Source organism: Polyodon spathula, chromosome 26 (assembly GCF_017654505.1).
Source record: "Polyodon spathula isolate WHYD16114869_AA chromosome 26, ASM1765450v1, whole genome shotgun sequence".
NCBI lineage: Eukaryota > Metazoa > Chordata > Actinopteri > Acipenseriformes > Polyodontidae > Polyodon > Polyodon spathula.
Genome location: NC_054559.1, coordinates 4,629,593 through 4,646,160, shown reverse-complemented (window position 1 = coordinate 4,646,160; position 16,568 = coordinate 4,629,593). Strand labels below are relative to the sequence as shown.

At 37.4% G+C, this 16,568-nt stretch overlaps 1 protein-coding gene across 1 annotated transcript; it reads left to right on the top strand.

Annotated features, from left to right (window-relative positions):
- The first annotated feature begins 6,997 nt into the window (after positions 1-6,997).
- On the top strand, positions 6,998-15,945 carry LOC121300819 (transmembrane protein 11, mitochondrial-like). The gene is made up of 2 exons (XM_041229708.1): positions 6,998-7,097; positions 15,019-15,945. The coding sequence occupies exons 1-2, from the start codon at positions 7,051-7,053 to the stop codon at positions 15,530-15,532; spliced, it is 561 nt and encodes a 186-aa protein (XP_041085642.1). The 5' UTR covers positions 6,998-7,050; the 3' UTR covers positions 15,533-15,945.
- The last annotated feature ends 623 nt before the right edge of the window (positions 15,946-16,568 follow it).

Sequence of the window (16,568 nt, the reverse complement as noted above, 5' to 3'; positions counted from 1 at the left end):
TTAACTCTTACAGCACTGACTATTGGATGCCATTTTTTTAAATATACATAAAACATAACAATTCTTAATAAATAAATTAAATACAGTTATGGCCAATAAATATGACTGTATTTAATCACATTAATAATAATAACATTTGCCTAGCAGAATAAGATTGTAGTGGTGCACTGGGATTCAAATGAGCACTGGTACATTTCACAAATGCACTGTTTTACAAATGTGTACTAGGCTTAGAGATTTTTTTCTACACAAGTAACAGGGTATTTTTAGATACATTTGCTGTTCACCAAAATGTTGTACTTTTAAAACATATCCACATCAAGACAGCACATAGAAGTAGTTTGGAAACTGTGACAAGCGACACTGATTGGCTGATAAACTAGCATTTTTGTTTCTTTGACCAGGGCCACAATCATGGGTTTCCATGCTGGTCAATTTACACGTGAAATGGCGATGCGCGTGCACGTTTGGAAGAATTACTTGAGTAAATCAGACCAAAGAGGGATAGGGTAAATCTCATTTGCTTGTGTAAATGATGAAACACACAGGAAAATCCACACCCAGTTTTGCATGGAAACCCGCATTTCACGTGTAAATGTTAATGAGCGTGTTTATCCTTAACTATAAATACTGTAAGGGAGCGGGTCAATTGTTTCTGCAGAAAGTAATGGCTGATGGGCAATTTTATGTTTAGCAGTGGTGTAGTTCACCTTAATGATAATGCGGGCGGCTTTTTAATTTTTTTTTTTTTTTTTTTTTTTTTTTTTTCTGTGTCTGTTCTATCATGTTGTATATCTCTTGTGGGTTTACAGTTCTGTATGAAACCACTTACCATGAATTGCGCTATGCCCTTGTTATAGTATTAAAGAGCAAGTGAGCCAGCACAGACCCACTGGCAATAGCTGCCTCCCTGGAGGTAGCACAGACTGACTGTAATACTAATTATGTACCTTTTAAAATTAAGCTTTTACAATGTCATAACTACACTACAACTAATACAAATAAAGCCCAATATGACCAGTTCTTCACAACCAATAATTATTTACATTTCTTACAATGGTAAAAAACGTTGAACCTCAAAACTGCATTTTCTCCATTGTATATATAATTCCTGTTAATAAAAATGAAGGCAAATACTCTTAAATAACCTCAAAAAAACATTGAGTCAACTGGCAGTCGGCATTAAGAGCTATGAGACAGATCCAGAAGGCTGACTCAGGGCCTGTGCTGCCCCGAGGCTGCAGTTCAGGGCAAAAATTATACAGTGCCTATAGTATCTACCCCCCTTGGACGTTTTCACAGTTTGTGTTACAACCTGAAATCTCGATGCATTTAAATGGGATTTTTTTTCCTTTGATTTATACAAGCTACTCAAAACTTTGAAGAGGCAAGATTTTCTATTGTGAAACAACAGTTAATGAAAATAAAAAAAACTGAAATGTCTTGGTTAGATAAGTATTCACCCCCCGAGTCAATACTTGGTAGAACAACCTTTGGCAGCAATTACAGCTGTGAGTCTTTTGGGATAAGTCTCTACCAGGTTTGCACATCTGGATTGTGCAATATTCACCCATTCTTCTTGGCAAAATTGTTCAAGTTCTGTCAAGTTGGATGGGGATCGTTGGTGGACAGCAATCTTCAAGTCTTGCCACAGATTCTCAATCGGATTCAAGTCCAGGCTTTGACTGGGCCACTCTAGGACATTCACTTTATTGTTTTTAAGCCACTCCAGTATCGATTTGGCTGTGTGCTTTTTGGGGTCATTGTCCTGCTGAAAGGTAAACCTCTGTCCCAGTCTTAGGTCTTTTGCAGACTGAAGCAGGTTTTCCTCAAGGATTTGCCTGTATTTAGCTCCATCCATTTTGCCCTCTGCCCTGACAAGCTTCCCAGTCCCTGCTGATGAAAAGCATCCCCATTGCAGGATGCTGCCACCACCATGCCTCACAGTAGGCACCTGGGTGGTGTGCTGTGTTGGGTTTGCGCCAGAAGCAACACTTTGCATTTAGGTCAAATAGTTCAATTTTTGTTTCAGCGGAACACAGAATCTTTTGTCACATCTTTTCAGAGTATCCCACATGCCTTTTTACAAATTCCAAGCAGGATTTTACATGGGCTTTTTTTTTCAGAAATTGTTTCCTTCTTGCCACTATTCCATACAGGCCAGATTTGTGGAGTACCTCAGCTATTGTTGAAACGTGGACAGTTTCCCCCATCTCAGCCATGGAACGCTGTAGGTCTTTCAAAGTTGTCATTGGCCCCTTGGTGTCTTCTCTGACCAATGCCCTTCTTACCCGGCTGCTCAGTTTGGGAGGACGGCCTCCTCTAAGCAGATTCTGGGTGGTGCCGTATACCTTTCATTTCTTAATGATCGACTTGACTATGCTCCAAGGGATAGTCAATGCCTTTGAAATCTTTTTATACCCCTCCCGTGATCTGTGCCTTTCTACAACTTTATCCCTGACTTGTTTTGAAGCTCCATGGCCTTCATAGTAGTATCTTTGCTTTGAATGTACTACCCAACTGTGGGATCTTACAAAGACAGGTGTATTTAATCTGAAATCATGTGAACCAGTTTTATTGCACACAGATGGACTCCATTTAACTTATTGTGTGAATTCTGAAGTTAATTGGTTGCACCTGAGCTTATTTAGGAGTGTCATAGCAAAGGGAGTCAATAGTTACCTAATGAAGACTTTTCAGGTTTTTATTTTTAATTGATCTGTTTTTTTTCACACACACACACACACACACACACACACACCATTTTTTCACGTATTGAAAGTGTTGAGTAGGTTGTGTAAATCAAAGGAAAAAAAATCCCATTTAAATGCATCAAGATTTCAGGTTGTAACACAACAAACTGTGAAAATGTCCAAGGGGGTGAATCCTTCTATAGGCACTGTAGAGGAGTTGTGATGGAAGATAAGAGACGTTTGTTTCTAAACTTAAACAACATTGCAATAATTTGATCATGAGGGGATGTAGGCAACTGACAGTGACAAAGTAACTTTTTTTACTATTTAGATTTTGCAACTGTCGGCTGGAATGGGGGTGAAAGATACCATTGTTATGCATTAGCTGTTTATTCCTTTTGGGGAAAATATGGCTTATTTGCTTATATTTTGTATTTGTATGCCGATTCTTTGTTTTATTTCAAGTGGTGCAAACCTTGCACTGGAGCAAATGCTGTTTTGGTTTTGAATGAATTTGAATGAATGAATCAGCTTTGCTGAGTGTTTAAATGGTGAGAAACCCCAAGCGTGTTGTATACTGGAGCCCTGCTTCAGTGCAATGGGATTGAAATACAATTCCTATCGTCATTTTTTTCTTAATGGGTAGAATGCTGTACGTGCAACTATTATGACAGCCCCACAATAGTAGGGCAGTGTATGTCTATATATATATATATACAGACACACACACAGTGCCGAGAAAACGTTTGTGAACCCCTGGTTTTATCAGCTCAATTAAGGGACTAATTAGAATCTAGTGTTTAAATAATTAGGTAGATCTTCAGGGTTGAGTTTGGGAGGCCCCATCCTATATAAAGATCAGAAACTTTGTGAGTTTGGTCTTCACCATACAGGTGTGTGGAAACACATCATGCCACGATCAAAAGAAACAACTGAGGACCTCAGAAAAACTGTTATTGATGCTCATTAGTCTAGAAAGGGTTACGAAACCATTTGTGAGGATTTGGAGCTCCACCAACCCACTGTCAGACAAATGGAGAAAGTTCAGGACCACGGTCACTCTACCCAGAAGCAGTCGTTCTACCAAAATCTATCCAAGAACAAACAGGAAAATCATCAAGGAAGTCACAAAAAACCCCAGAACAATATCCAAGGATCTGCAGGCCACTCTCGCCTTGGCTAATGTGAGTGTTCATGACTCAACTATCAGAATAAGACTAAACAAGAATCATGTTCATGGCAGGATAGCCAGGAGGAAACCACTGCTCTCTAAAAAGAACATTGCTGCCCAACTGAAGTTAACCAAAGAGAACATAGATGATCCACAAGACTTCTGGAACAATGTTCTCTGGACAGACAAGTCAAAGGTAGAACTTTTTGGCCTCAATGAGAAACATTATGTTTGGCGAAAACCAAACACTGCATTAGAACAGCAGAACATCATCCCAACTGTTAAGCATGGTGGTTGGAGTGTGATGGCTTGGGGCTGCTTTGCTGCCTCAGGACCTGGACAGCTTGACATCATTGACACAACCATGAATTCTGCATTGTATCAAAAGATTCTAGAGGAGAATGTCAGGCCACCCGTCCGTGAGCTGAAGCTGAACTGAAAGTGGTCACGCAGCAAGACAATGATCCTAAACATACAAGCAGAGCTACAAAAGAATGGCTGAAGAAGAAATTCCATGTTTTGGAATGGCCTAGTCAAAGTCCAGACCTAAACCCTACTGAAATGTTGTGGCAGGACCTGAAGCGAGCTGTCCATGCAAGGAAGCCCTCAAATGTTACCGAGTTGAAGCAGTTCTGTAAGAAGGAATGGGCCAAAATTCCTCAAAACCGATGTGAGAGACTGACCAACAGTGTTTATCTGTTTCTGTGTTTTGTGTTAGTTTGGTTAATAAAGTGTGTAACAGCACTTTAAAATTGCAGTTTTCGGTCTCTGGGTCTAATTCCTGTCCGTAGCCAGCCTGCACGGTGATGCTACTACTCTGTCACAATGTTGCATAATGTTTAAATTCTTAAACATTAGATTTTACTGTATAGCCAAGGAATAAATGCAAAAATTATGTATTTTGTATTGCTACAATAGGACTATGAAGGCTTACCAGAAGTCCCGGAAAAACTGGGATTGTCCCAGTTAAACCTTATTTTTTTGTCCCAGTAACTGTACAGTGTGCTTAGCAAGTTAATAGCAGAGATTTTTATTACATGAGAGTAGCTGTCATTTGTGATTTTCCCAGGTTTCACCAAGATCAAATTACATAGTAGTCGTGGGGACCAACCAAGATGTAGCTTCACTGTAGTATATGATCCTCCTGTGCCTTTCCACTGGCTGAAGTGTAATGCTGGCTCCAGGGATCAGCCTATTTGCTGCCTCCCTAGAGCCCCAGCATGGCAACCGTCTGGAATGGGTTGGATGGGGCACCTCCCGTCTTAGGCTTTTCTACTTCTCTCTGCCTCTTCGGATAGAGCCTTCAATGCTGCAATTCATGTTCACTGAATCCAGTATCTCTGAGAAGCCTGTTGGTTGCTCTCCTGGATGGAGGAATGCTGCAGTTCTCTGTGTGCAAGGTATTGCTGATATTGGCAGTGAGCTGTTTATCTTATTACGCTGTTCTTCCAGTGCTAATGCCAAGCACAGTAGTTGTTCATAACACCAAGTGAAGAAACACTGGTGAAGAGCCTCTTTCCATCCTGTAAGGATGTTCTTCAGCTTATGTCTTTTCAAGCTATTTCTCCAACTCCGGCTTAGTTGTTGTAAGTATAACTTTCTTTTTACTGATGAGGAAGTTCTTCACAAATGCATCTTTATAAAAGCTGGTTCTTGCATGCTCCTTTTACATTGCTTTCGTAGGGATTGTGCTTTGCACAACTTTGCAAGCTTCGCAGAAGAATGTGGACCTTCTGACTTCAGCAAGTTAACTGCAGAGTAACAGATTAGGTTGTGTTATCACCATTAAAAAATAAAATAAACAATGCATTATGCGTTTAATAACTTCTTGGACCCTGTCTAGTTTTTCAAAACTGTATCTTGGTGTGTGTGTGTATATATATATATATATATATATATATATATATATATATATATATATATATATATATATATATATATGTATGTATGTTTTGGTCAGGTGACAATCGAAGGATACCATCTGCAATAGATACACCCAACATTTAACACTTGAATTATGCTTGTTATTATAAACAATTATTTCAACTGCTTCAGAGTTGCTATGATATCAGTGAATTGAACAAAAATCTGTATCTGTGGACTGCTGTTGTTACTAGTCAGGTTTTATTGCTCAGCATTTACTTTTTCACCCCCACATCAGTGAAGCCATCAGGTGACTTCTGACATGTGTTCAGCTGCTGCCAGCCACTGCACACTGACTGGATTGCTCTGGTATTTTTGGCTGCAAAAGAAAATGTATCCTCCATAAAAGCAACTACTGAGTAAGTTTTATAACATGTTAATGCTCCCAGTTCTTTATCCAGACATGGCATTCAAGTGAAATTAAGGCCCAATTGCATGTGTCTTCCTGAAGCACCACGTCAATTAAAGAAAGAGACTACTCTCAGTACCTCTTGCTTCACTGTAAGGGGCGGAATACAAAAACAATACGCCACGACCTCCTTGCTTCACTGTAAGGGGTGGAATAATAACACGTGTGCTCCTAGAAGTTGTGAACACGGCAAGTCCCTTGCATGGTTGATAATGGGTTGATTAATTAAGTGACTAGACACAGTAGACTTTACATATAATTTCAATATGCTGAACGCAAATACTTGAAACTGAAGGTTACATACGATATGTATCATTATTTGCTACCTAATACCTGCGTTGAGGTCACACGTCAGAGTATCTGTGCTGAGTAACACCAACTTTCCCACACCGACAAACTGCGTTGACGAGAATACTTTTTTATAACTAGAATTTTTTGGAAAAATATACATTTAGTCCTCCTGTATTGCAACTTTTAAACAGTGATGACCACCACATTTTCGTCTCACGTTTACAATAAACAACAAGCATAATTTGTCCTACACAGGGTACCGTAACTCTGTCCTTGCATTCGATTTGACAAACGGCCGCTCTTTACCGGGTTGTGGGAAATGTAGTCATTTTTTCCCCGCACCGTTATTTATTACTTACGCGTGTTCTGCAACTATGCGTGTGTTGCTCACAGTATTTCCTTAAGAACGTAATCGTATTGAAACGAGCCTTTTGTATGGCGGGATCCGTAGTCTGCAGAGATTAGCCACAGTATGCACGAATAAGCATCTTTGGCAAACTAACTACGTTTCCCGTGATGCGTTGCGTTGCATTCTGACGACAGCAGTGTGTCGAGTCTCCAAGATGGCGGCGTGGGGAAGGAGGCGCGGTGTCACAGGCAGCAGGGAGAGGTCAGTGCTACTTTATTTACACCCCCAAGCAAACTTTTACATGTACGAATTCATTTACATTACATTTGTTTCTGATATTTTTTTAGGGCCACAGTTTATCCATGTTTACTGACAGTTCCTTGATCCTTTTCATCTCTGGCGCTGATAAGTCTCTGCTTGTTTGGCAATTTTGGTTACCCCTGCAGAACTAGTATTACAGATTTGCTCAAAAGCACGATAGACATTATTTACTTATTGCAATATTGGGAACTGTAATACGTGTTTCGTGATGGAGACGTTTTGTTTCCAATTTTCAGACTTGCCTTTTGCAAGAGTGAGGACTATAAAGATAAAGTAGAAAGTACATTAACAAATTAACATAAAGTGGAACCTTTTATTAATATATTTTATACATATGTGGTCCCTTATGAGCTGTAAACAAGGGTTCTAATGATATGTTATTTTTCTTTACTGTCAAGATATTCCATGCACACTGTTGTAATTTACCAGCCAACCCAGTTTTGTTCTTCCTTTAGGGATTATAGACTGTGCAAATTAACTGTTGGTAGCATGCCACAATGAAGTTTAAAAATAACAAATCAATAAAAACAGCCCGAGTGTGTGTAGCTTCTCCAGGATAGTGCTGGTTGAGAAACGTCATTAGCGCAGGCCGCCGAAGGTGAAGCCATTTCTTAGGCTGTATGTTTAAAAGTACTGCTAACAAATTTTATGAAAGTTTTTTCTTCCGTTTATAGCAAATCGCTCTCGAGTATTACACATTATACATTTGTTAAAACAATTTTTTTAAATATATATATAGATATATATCATATATAGATATAATATATATATATATATTGTTATATATTATATATATTATATAATATATATATATATATATATATATATATATATATATATATATCAGATATTTAGTATTTTTATGAGGTCTAGAAGAGACCAATACATATGTGCTACTTTAAAATCTCTTGAAATTAAAACATGAACGTGTTTTAATCATTTGTGTACTGTTTTGAACAATTCTAAATGTTTCTTCATAACCTGTTTCATTTTGTTTTCTACAGTGGAATAGGATTTGTCCTCACTTGGTACCTGGTGTAAATAAATATCTAAACAATCCAAACAGCCGACTTGACCCTGCAGCGTAATAGTGAACCTGTGTTGTCATTGTAGTAAAGTAAACCATTTATTTTATTTATTGTTCTTTAAGTTGCTTGTAAAATCCGATTTTAGTCACATCATACTAGTAGCAGATGTATATACTGTACATGTTTAAAATAAATTACTATTATTAATAATGATTTGAATATGTATAATAGAATTTTAGCCCATTATTTATATTACAATTACCATAGGGTGCTGTAGCCAACCGTTTTCAGAATAGTGTTACAAATGATTAGCAGTTGGCTAGTGATTTTTGCTCTTGCTGTTTTTGGCATACCTGTATTACACAAGTATTCCAGAGACCACAATCTCATTTTTAAACTGTTGAGTTGATACTCAAGCCACAAATAACTGCTATGTATTGGGACCTATACATTTTACGTTTAGTGCTGTATCTTTACAATCACTTAAACTGCTGTCCTGTTCCAGTAGTCCAGAAACATGAATACTCTCAATATAACCAGTGTCTACTTGCAAGTCATGTTATTAGTTTTTTTTTTTCTTGCTATAAAAAGTAATATTACATTTTATGTAATTTTGTCTTGTCAATGCAATTCACAAGCAAGGTCTGGAAATTTAACATTTTACATAAATAGATCAAACATTAGGCAAGACTTGCATACAACTGTAGAAATTATGCAAATCTGGGACAAAAAAAAACTCACCTAAATATGAAACCAGAGAAACAGGGATCAGCACTACAGTAAAAAGATGGGAAATCTACAAATAGGGCCAATTTACAAAAAGGCTCAGTCTCAGCTAGGAACTCCCATGTTCCTTTTCTCTTTGTAATTTGTCAGCTTGGCTTGAGTATGAAAGGCGACGCACATCCTAGCCTTTGTTGCTGTTGCCCACACTGTACCTGTTTGGTTGATGAATAGAGGACTTCATTACCAAGGTTTATTAATCGAGCACTTTCTTGGGCACTAAACTTGGAATGAAGATACGGCTTGGAGCATAAAAATCACAATTTTACAGTCCAGTAATGTCTCTAATGGGGAGGTAGGAGATCTCAACAGCTAAAATACATTGACATGCACAGTACTGCAAAGTCTGAAGACTGCAAGGTCTGAGTCCCCTGACTCCAAGCTAGGGAAGCAGATAGTCCAATTCCAAATGTGGTTAATAAACTAATGACTGTAGTGAAATTAAGATCTGCCAAAGGTTATGGGCTGTTAGAAAACAGCAAGTGGAGTTCTGCTCCTGGTATCAGAGTCCAGGGCTTGAAATTAGCACCAGCCCTGCATCAGTTGTCATAATGCCCCTCAAAATGTATGTCTGCTCACGGCCGTTATGGCCGCAGTTCCCTTACAGCAACTAGAGAGACGCCTGAATTAGGAAGTTTTTGGGTCCAAACAGTAACATGATTGCTTGATTTCCGTGGTTAAGTAACACCAGTTCCATACACAACACTTGTCAATATTTGTGAATGCGCTATGATGTTGGTCTGTAAAGGAGTGGGGGGACCATATAGCATGTCTGAGCTTGAGACAGACAATAGAAATCTGATCAAACACAAATGTCTGGAAGTCCAGAGGTGCTGTATTAACACCAGCAGAACACAGGATCCCCAGGTTCATACAGCAGTGACCAAATGTGTCGGAGTACTATTGTGTAAAAATTTTGCTTAAAATTAAACGGGGCATTTAAGAAATTTAGAACAATGAAAAACTAAAATAAAAATACACTGTTTGTGTGTTGCACATGTGCTATTAACAAAAATGACCAGAACTTAAAATAATTATATTGAAGGGCTGAAATGCAGCAAAAGGTGAATAATTTAAAAAAAAAAAAAAAAAAAAAGGGGAAGTGAAAAGGTTTTCTTTAACTCCAATAAACCATTGTTGTCTTTTGCCTATCAAATCCTAGGGTGCCTAAATAAAGTTTTGAGTTAACACAAACAGATTAAGACAATCATCCTTCTGGAGTCTGTGGATGATTTATTGTGCAGCGACTTGCCTAGTTACACGATTAGCTCATAGTATATCTTGACTTCAGCCAAAGAAGCAAACTGACCATTTTAAGTAAGAATGGTTACAGCAGAACACATATAAATACTTGGGACTGTAATTAGGAAGTTTGGTAATTTAAAAAGAATGACTTGGAATTATCTAAAATATATGATATTGTGTTTACTGTGGTGTATTTTTAATATAATGTAAATAACAATAAAATCACTGAAACGTGATTTACTGAAACAATAAATGGTTACATGTACGTAAAAATCATAAGAGCTGGCAGTGTTACATGCTCTCAGACCAGGACACCACTAACTAGCACTGAGCATGCAAGCTGCAGCATGCTGTTTCCCATATTACAACTGTAGTGCTACCGAGTTTCCATTCTTGGCCAATTCCGTTCTTTTCCCCACTTTTTTTTTTTTTTTTTTTTTAACACAATTAAACATGTCAGTTGAACATAAATATAATGTTAATCGTTAAAATAAGTAAATTAAAAAAGATTACCACAATTCTTTTTTTTATTTTTATCAAAGACAAAAATAATTAATCCTCCCAATTGTTTCTTTGCTAATTCTGCCATGTTTGCTAAGTTTAACAAGAGGTGCGTCTAGACAGAATGTATTTATGAAACATGGTGTGTAATTTAGTGACTACATCTTTTACACAGTAAAGCGATCTATTTCCTTTAGGTACTGTATAGCTAGGAAAATAGCTTTGAGCTTGTTTCTTCATCATCAGAGTATATCATTTAATTAAAAATTTAATTTTGCTGTACAAGCATTGCATAATTAATTAGGGTCCTTTACGTTTAATATGCAAAGCGCATTCACATATTAACGTTGGATGTAGCTAAGCCAGGTCAATTGTTTGGTGCAACAGGCATAACATCGTCTGTTTTAACATGGACTTTTAACACTTGTCAGTTGTCAGCATTTAAAGACACGTTTGCTTCTACTTGTAGCTAATATGTAAGGCTTTGTGCAGAGATTATGATTTTCTTGGCCGATACTGATAGCCAATGATTATCTACCCATGTCGGCCGATACTGATAATAATAGATAGTGCAGGTTAGGGGTGCGCTGATTCACGGGGTGAACTGTGATATTTTTCTGGACGATACTATTATCGATACATGGGTCAGTGTACCGATAATTGTATCCTCAAACATATACATCAATCTATTGTTTTAATAAACTGAAGTGCGAGAAGGACGGTAACAGATACGCTAAATAACAATTTCATCGAATACGAGTGCTTGTAAGCGCAGATAGGTGCTGTATTAATACCAGCAGAATATGGTAACGCCAGTTTCATGCAACAGTTGACGATGACCAAACAAGTATGAGTTTTGTGTAAACATTTAGTATTTAATATCGTCAATAGCAGAACTAACAGGGTGCAATTTAAACTTGTTTTTACTGAAAAATGAACGATAACATGAAGTCATAAGAGCTGTCTGTGTTACATGCTGTCAGATCAGGACTACGCTGACACTGATCATGGGAGCTGCAGCTTGCTATTTCCTGTGTCACACTGCACACAATTAGAGGTGCTGTCACCAATTCCAGACAACACTTGCACAATATTTAAAATATAAACATGCTGAGTTCATTGCACTTGTCAGCTGCATAGTTTAACCACTCAGCAGAATGCAGCAACAAACAAGTGAGCATAGACATTAAGTTATTGTTTTAGTATCACTTTAGTGCAGGTTGTTGTATTTGAAGCAGTTGAATATGGTAGCAACCAGCTTGCTACTGAAGTGGCACCCAGCAATTTGATTTGGCAACCAATTGTTTTTTGGCCTGGAGCCATTGGCTCCTAAGACAAAAACATTGTCTGGAGCCCTCATTTGTAATTTTGTTTTAAATGTATTTTAAATAATAAAAAGGAAACAAAAGCAAAGCAGGCCGTGAAGCTTATTTGACCAAAAGTACTTTACCAGTGTTATTGCAAACACTTGCACAAGCAAATGAGACAATTGTCATTTTTTATTTTTCATGCTTCATTTACTGTATCGTGATATGTATCGTATCACGACCCTCGTATCGCGATAGGTGTCGTATCATTAAGATACTGCTGTTACCCAGCCCTAGTGCAGGTAAGCTATTGTAAACTACTAGAATAAGACATAGGATCTATATTTAAACTGTTTTGTAATTATACATGTTAAATGAACAGGATATAGTTTACTTGTTGTATTTATGACCGAAATGAACAGGTATTGTTTACTTGTTGCATTTACTGCAGAAAATGAATACAAAGAATAGCATAGCATTATATCGTGTGCCTGACAGCAATTTATACATTTGTTTTACAAGTCACACATACAATTTTGCATTTGTACTGTATGTTCAAAACACTTCTGTAGAAAAATATATGTAATGTAAAATTCACTTTTATAGCCACTTGCTGTCAAATGTTGTGTATTATAATTTCTACCTAAACTGTGCAGTAGAAAAAAAATGCAGCCTACACAATGTCAGCAACGACTTTCACAAGTTTTAAGCATACACTGCTGAAATGCAGCATAACTTAAATTGTTCACTTAACCAAAAAAAAAAAAAAAAAAAAAAAAAAAAAAGATGCCATCAAAATATTACATTTCTGGTTACAAAATTCAGTCAAACTTGAATTTGTTACGTAACTAAAGATGGCACAGTAATAGATTTCTGCTTCAAAATGCTGCTGAATACACGCAAGCAAGAGCAACAACAATTACAAAAAGTCATTGTGAAGTACATTGTGTAAATAATCACTTAAACTAGCAATGTTATTTAGGGTTCAACCTAAAATAGAAACCATCAGAATAATATTCTACTCACAGTTAGTTCCTCGTTGGATTTAATGTCGCATCAAGTCTGTTCTGCTGCACAAAACTCAGCTATCCTATTGTCTTCAAATATTAAATTCCAAACACCGCTCTTTTGAGACATATTTACTGCAGGTTGATCGCATGATATGTGATTTACCACAGTGTTTTGTTGAAATCCCTAGTTAATGGAGTTGCAAGTATCCAGATTCTGTTGTTCATGATTATTAAGCTAGTATCTTGTTTATATTAAATGATGAGGTTGAATTGATTGTATGGAAATGTGCCATTCTCCTAATGACACCATTTGAATCCATGTACATTTTTAAACAATGTATAAATACATTTTTGAATATATTCATGTTGTTATTAATAATCAGTCACATAGCCAGCTTAATATAAACATAACCAACATATTTATGTTTTTAAAAATGGTTAAATCTAATAGCTTAATAATAATAGCTTGTTCTGTGTATGAGACGTCTGTGGATATGTGCATAAGGTATCTAAAATTTGGACCTACTTGGGAATGTTTATTATAATAGACTTTCTTACACAAAGAGTTGCACCACAAATAAAAATAAATAAATAGCAAACCAAAAACTTCCTTTTAAGATATACAGAGAGGACCACAATCTAAATGGAGGGATCTACATTCCATTGCATATAAATATCATGTTTTAAAATCAGCCTTCCGGTGAAAAAAAAAAAGATGTTAAACACAAAACTGTGTTTTATCTGGCAGTAATAGCTGACAATTCTGAAAAAATTTTCAGGCAAGGCTGCCACTGCTCCCTTACCTGACCCATGTTCTGGCAAGGCTTTCCAGCACACTGTTTAACTGATACAGTAGGTGGGTTCACTTCAGACTACATGGGTTGGGTTGCTGAGGATTCAAAAGTTCTCTGAAGCAGCCTTATGCATATCCTTTTGAAGTTTGTAAGGGTCACTGTCATAAATGGGTAAGAAAAATCTATAAAATTAATGGATTGGTTGGTTGGAAAATGCTTGTGCAATATACTATAAAGGGACATTGTGCAAATGAAAAAGAGAGGCTACTATCTTGTAAGCATAAGATATTAAAGCAAGTCATGCGCACAAGATATTATGTTGTGCTCACGAGATAGTAGCCTCCAGCTGTTTTTTTCTTTTTCACTGTGTACCTTCAGGGGTTTCGTACATTACTATGCCACACATACATCAGATTAATTTTTCAGCATATCAAACACGTTTGTGTCCTTCAAAACCAAAATCAGAAAAAAAGCTGAAATGGTTACGACGTTGTAAATAAATAACTAGTCTTACTTGTGTTAATATTCCAACTATTCTAATTAGCTTTTCCAATTCACATATAATTGTATGGCAGCATGAAAACAACCATGGTTGTTCTGGTTTTAGACCTGCCCTGCCCTGCCCTGCCCAGTGGTGACTACACGTTGTCTGAAGTGAACGAACCTACTGTACCAGTTAAGCAGCGTGTGCTGGAACGCCTTGTCAGAACATGGGTCAGGTAAGGGCGGCCTTACCTGGTAATTTCACATCTTTTTCGGAATTGTCAGATCTTACCGTCAAGTAAAACCTATTTTTGTGTGGTTTAATTATACCATATAGTTGATGGATTACAGTTCAATTACGTATTTATTTGTCATCAGTCTTGTATTTAACCACTATTGGTGACAGTTTAAAAAAAAAAAAAAAAGTTTACAGTATTTCTGTATTTGTACCTGTGATTATTGCTTGGTTATTTAGGATACATAGAGTAAACATGTTAAGGTGTTCATGTTACTGTTCAGTGTAACTATAATTGTAATTACTGCAGCATAATTGTAGCTATAAATAAAGTAGTATTGTAATTGCAATTTCAGGAAACAGTTCTGAAGTAGTTGTCACTGTAATTCAAATTGACCTCAGGTCTGCCCTGGATTAAACTGCACACTAGCTTCATTGCTGTTTGTGTATTGCCTCCTTTGTGTTCCGGCTGCAGGATCGTGTCGTCCACAGACTGCTACATCGTGCATGAGATCTACAATGGGGAGAACGCTCAGGAGCAGTTTGAGTACGAGCTGGAGCAAGCTCTGGAGGCACAGTACAAGTACATCGTGATCGAGCCCACCCGCATTGGGGACGAGACGGCACGCTGGGTCGCGGTGGGGAACTGCCTGCACAAAACAGCTGTGCTGTCGGGCACTGCCTGCCTGCTCACCCCGCTGTCCCTGCCCCAGGAGTACTCTCGCTACATCGCTCTACCTGCCGGAGCCCTCAGCGTGGCCTGCGCAGCCCTCTACGGCATCTCCTGGCAGTTCGACCCCTGCTGCAAGTACCAAGTTGAGTACGACACCTATAAACTGTCCAGGTTGCCACTGCACACACTCACTTCTTCCACACCTGTGGTGCTGGTGAGAAAGGATGACATTCACAGAAAGAGACTCCACAACACGATAGTGCTAGCTGCCCTGGCTTATTGTGTAAAGAAGATTTATGAACTTTACGTTGTATGATTTAAGAAAACAAACAGAAACAAAATTGAGACAGAATGATAAGCTTCTTGTATTGTTTTGGCACTTTTTGTTGTTGAAGCCCAGAAGAATTTTGTTTAAAACTATAGTTTTTTTAGTTTTCTTTCTTTAATTCTTTGAAGTAACATCACCAGTGCACTGATTATATATCACTCTGTTTCTTTTTACAGTTCTCTGTAGACTAAACTGTGGGTTTGGATTAAATTCAATATTTGAGAATTAAAAGACCTTATTAAATGGACAAACTGTTTAAGTACATGAAAGTGTTTTAAGTATTAACAAAGGCCTAATGCATCTATTTTCCTAGTAGTAGTATTGTACCCTTCTTTGCTGGTCAGAAAGACATCACTTCATTAAACGTTAGGACATTAGAAGATGTACTCTTTCTTTTTTCACATTCTGTCTCTTCCCTTTTTATGCTTGTTGTTTTGGCTCCAGGTTGAAAGTGAATATGGAAATAAAGAAGCTGGAAGTGCAGAGAATGTGGGGTACACAGGTGCAATGCATCTACATAAACAGATCATGGGAGCTCACAGAAAAATAGAAATATTTTATCAAAACCAAATTCATACAAATTAATTCACTAAAAACCTGAAATGTTTTCATTCCTGTTGCTTACAGTTTGATGTTGCGCAGACATGCCTAATGTTAGCACATGTAGTGAATAGTGCTGGGCACTACAACACTGGATGGAGTATTCATACAGACAGAGGGTATCCTTTAATGCATATATTCTGGGAATGAAATGAAGTGATCTATAAAGTCCACATTTAGTGGCTGTTCTTCTGTAGTCCTGGGAAAGAATTTTAGGGCAACAGTAAACCGAGTGAATATTACAGGCTAATATTCAAGAAAATTCAAGTTCATTCACTTAACAGAATGCATGTGGGATCCATTTTGTTTTATATTCATCACTAATGTTTACTGCATTGATAACTGGTCTTAAATGATAAACAAAAATGTTTAAAACTTTTTTTTTTCCTGGTTGGGTGGAGATTTTTCACTTATCATTCCATTA

Coding starts and splice junctions, on each gene's coding strand:
- LOC121300819 (XM_041229708.1), top strand. CDS start 7,051: ATGGCGGCGTGGGGAAGGAGGCGCGGTGTCACAGGCAGCAGGGAGAG. Junction 7,098..15,018: donor GTCACAGGCAGCAGGGAGAG/GTCAGTGCTACT, acceptor TTCCGGCTGCAG/GATCGTGTCGTCCACAGACT.